This window comes from Trypanosoma theileri (genome assembly GCF_002087225.1).
Source record: "Trypanosoma theileri isolate Edinburgh chromosome Unknown TM35_Tth_23_V1, whole genome shotgun sequence".
Classification (NCBI taxonomy): domain Eukaryota; phylum Euglenozoa; class Kinetoplastea; order Trypanosomatida; family Trypanosomatidae; genus Trypanosoma; species Trypanosoma theileri.
This window is the reverse complement of record NW_021639865.1, coordinates 452,279-453,281: the sequence shown is the minus strand read 5'-3', so window position 1 is coordinate 453,281 and position 1,003 is coordinate 452,279. Positions and strand designations below refer to the sequence as shown.

General features: G+C 36.4%; 1 protein-coding gene across 1 annotated transcript; it reads right to left on the bottom strand.

Annotated features, from left to right (window-relative positions):
- Positions 1-378: 378 nt before the first annotated feature.
- On the bottom strand, positions 379-849 carry TM35_000232690 (putative retrotransposon hot spot (RHS) protein; the record flags this gene model as incomplete). Its single annotated transcript, XM_029027509.1, has 1 exon — positions 379-849. One exon carries the CDS (start codon positions 847-849, stop codon positions 379-381), a length of 471 nt encoding a protein of 156 aa, XP_028881364.1.
- Positions 850-1,003: the final 154 nt, after the last annotated feature.

Genomic DNA, 1,003 nt, shown 5'->3' with positions numbered 1-1,003 from the left:
GCAGAATTGTTTTAAACGCTTTCCATTCACACAGAGTGAGAATATCTGTTGCATTTTGATAATTTCCCCTAGCCCTAAGGGCTGCCACCACAGCAATAAATATCGCATGCGGGAAGAGCAGTAAAACAAAAAAAAGAAAAAGAAAACTCAAACGAAATCAAAAATTAATATACGTTGTCATTTGTATTCTGTCCCAAAACAAAACATAAAATATAAATAGGAAATAAACCGAAGAGTTAGCCATTATTCTGCGAGACCATACGGCATATTTGCATTACCCTCAAAATAAACTACAAAAAAAAACACAACATGTTAAGAAAGGTTTTACTTCACCAATACTTCTGGAATTAAAACATGTTTCACATGGATTCAAATTCTTCATCGCTTTCTAGTTGCTCTCCTCTTCCCTTTCTCTGCTTTTATTTTTATTTTTTCTATATCCATCGCTTCTAAAGCCTCAATAAGCCATACAATCATCGGCTTCGACATGTTCACTTGATACTGATTTACCTTTTTATTCCAGAATTTGATAATAGCGTTCTGTAACGTGGCGGTATACCGCTGAGATTTTAACTTGCATCCTTGCCATTCTTTTATTTCTCTCCTCTTATCAGTATCGTAGGGCTGTACGTAAATGATTTCCCATGATACTTCCTTGGAAATAACAGTCCAGTCAGAAAAACAATTTTTAAGATATTCAATGAATTTACATACTTTACTAGATGTAGTTTCATGTCGTCTGGCAGTTGTCGTTTGTATTCCAATCATTGTAGCCTTCCCTCTTGGAGATTTCACAAAGTAGAAAGCATCCACCAGAGGGAAATTAGATATAGAAGGATGGTAAAGCATATTGTACTCTATCCTCCTGCTGGCATCATTTATACTAGTGGGAAAGGAGAGAGACCCATCACTAGCGCATGTAATCAAACCTCTACTTTGTAGAACACTCTTCTGACTCACTCGCCCTTTAGGTGGTTGAATTATTTGCAGCACTTCACCAAGT